Source organism: Procambarus clarkii, chromosome 15 (genome assembly GCF_040958095.1).
Source record: "Procambarus clarkii isolate CNS0578487 chromosome 15, FALCON_Pclarkii_2.0, whole genome shotgun sequence".
Lineage (NCBI taxonomy): Eukaryota > Metazoa > Arthropoda > Malacostraca > Decapoda > Cambaridae > Procambarus > Procambarus clarkii.
The window spans coordinates 28368276-28370259 of record NC_091164.1 but is presented as its reverse complement, the minus strand read 5'-3'; the positions used below and the strand labels follow the sequence as shown (position 1 = coordinate 28370259).

The 1984-nt window shown below is 56.5% G+C and overlaps 1 protein-coding gene across 1 annotated transcript; it reads right to left on the bottom strand.

Moving 5' to 3' along the window:
* Positions 1–842: 842 nt before the first annotated feature.
* LOC138365039 (uncharacterized) lies at positions 843–1553 on the bottom strand. Its single transcript, XM_069325141.1, has one exon. It carries the CDS (start codon positions 1551–1553, stop codon positions 843–845), a length of 711 nt encoding a protein of 236 aa, XP_069181242.1.
* Between the last annotated feature and the right edge of the window lie 431 nt (positions 1554–1984).

Sequence of the window (1984 nt, the reverse complement as noted above, 5' to 3'; positions counted from 1 at the left end):
TAGCTGGTCATGGTGGGTATGGTGCTTACTGTTCCATGTAGTTGGTCATGGTGGGTATGGTGCTTACTGTTCCATTTAGCTGGTCATGGTGGGTATGGTGCTTACTGCCGCTTGTAGTTGGTCATGGTGGGTTTGGTGCTTACTGCTCCTTGTAGTTGGTCATGGTGGGTATGGTGCTTACTGCTCCTTGTAGTTGGTCATGGTGGGTATGGTGCTTACTGCTGCTTGTAGCTGGTCATGGTGGGTATGGTGCTTACTGCCGCTTGTAGTTGGTCATGGTGGGTATGGTGCTTACTGCCGCTTGTAGTTGGTCATGGTGGGTATGGTGCTTACTGCTGCTTGTAGTTGGTCATGGTGGGTATGGTGCTTACTGCTGCTTGTAGGAGGTCATGGTGGGTATGGTGCTTACTGCCGCTTGTAGTTGGTCATGGTGGGTATGGTGCTTACTGTTCCATGTAGTTGGTGGTGGTGGGTATGGTGCTTACTGTTCCATGTAGTTGGTGGTGGTGGATATGGTGCTTACTGTTCCATGTAGCTGGTCATGGTGGGTATGGTGCTTACTGTTCCATGTAGTTGGTCATGGTGGATATGGTGCTTACTGTTCCATGTAGTTGGTCATGGTGGGTATGGTGCTTACTGTTCCATGTAGCTGGTCATGGTGGGTATGGTGCTTACTGTTCCATGTAGCTGGTCATGGTGGGTATGGTGCTTACTGTTCCATGTAGTTCGTCATGGTGGATATGGTGCTTACTGTTCCATGTAGCTGGTCATGGTGGGTATGGTGCCTCCTATTCTATTGTGACGGTGTTGATGTGTCTTGGGTTATGTATAACCTGCTCCATTTAGACGCCAGGCATCGTGGACCAGATGGTGGACCTGATGGTGAACTTGATAGTGGGCCTGATGGTGGTCCTGATGGTGGACCTGATAGTGGGCCTGATGGTGGGCCTGATAGTGGGCCTGATGGTGGTCCTGATGGTGGACCTGATGGTGTTCCTGATGGTGAACTTGATAGTGGGCCTGATGGTGGGCCTGATAGTGGGCCTGATGGTGGGCCTGATAGTGAGCCTGATGGTGGTCCTGATGGTGGGCCTGATGGTGGGCCTGATGGTGGGCCTGATGGTGGGCCTGATGGTGGGCCTGATAGTGGGCCTGATGGTGGGCCTGATGGTGGTCCTGATGGTGGGCCTGATAGTGGGCCTGATGGTGGGCCTGATAGTGGGCCTGATGGTGGGCCTGATAGTGGGCCTGATGGTGGGCCTGATAGTGGGCCTGATGGTGGGCCTGATAGTGGGCCTGATGGTGGGCCTGATAGTGAGCCTGATGGTGGTCCTGATGGTGGGCCTGATGGTGGGCCTGATGGTGGGCCTGATGGTGGGCCTGATGGTGGGCCTGATAGTGGGCCTGATGGTGGGCCTGATAGTGGGCCTGATGGTGGGCCTGATAGTGGGCCTGATGGTGGGCCTGATAGTGGGCCTGATGGTGGGCCTGATGGTGGTCCTGATGGAGGGCCTGATGGTGGGCCTTATGGTAGGCCTGATGGTGAGCCTCATGGTGGGCCTGATGGTGGGCCTGATAGTGGGCCTGATGGTGGGCCTGATGGTGGGCCTGATGGTGGGCCTGATAGTGGGCCTGATGGTGGGCCTGACGGTGTTCCTTTGATGGTGGGCCTGATAGTGGGCCTCATGGTGGGCCTGATAGTGAGCCTGATGGTGGTCCTGATGGTGGGCCTGATGGTGGGCCTGATGGTGGGCCTGATGGTGGGCCTGATGGTGGGCCTGATAGTGGGCCTGATGGTGGGCCTGATAGTGGGCCTGATGGTGGGCCTGATAGTGGGCCTGATGGTGGGCCTGATAGTGGGCCTGATGGTGGGCCTGATGGTGGGCCTGATGGTGGGCCTGATGGTGGGCCTGATGGTGGTCCTGATGGAGGGCCTGATGGTGGGCCTTATGGTAGGCCTGATGGTGAGCCTCATGGTGGGCCT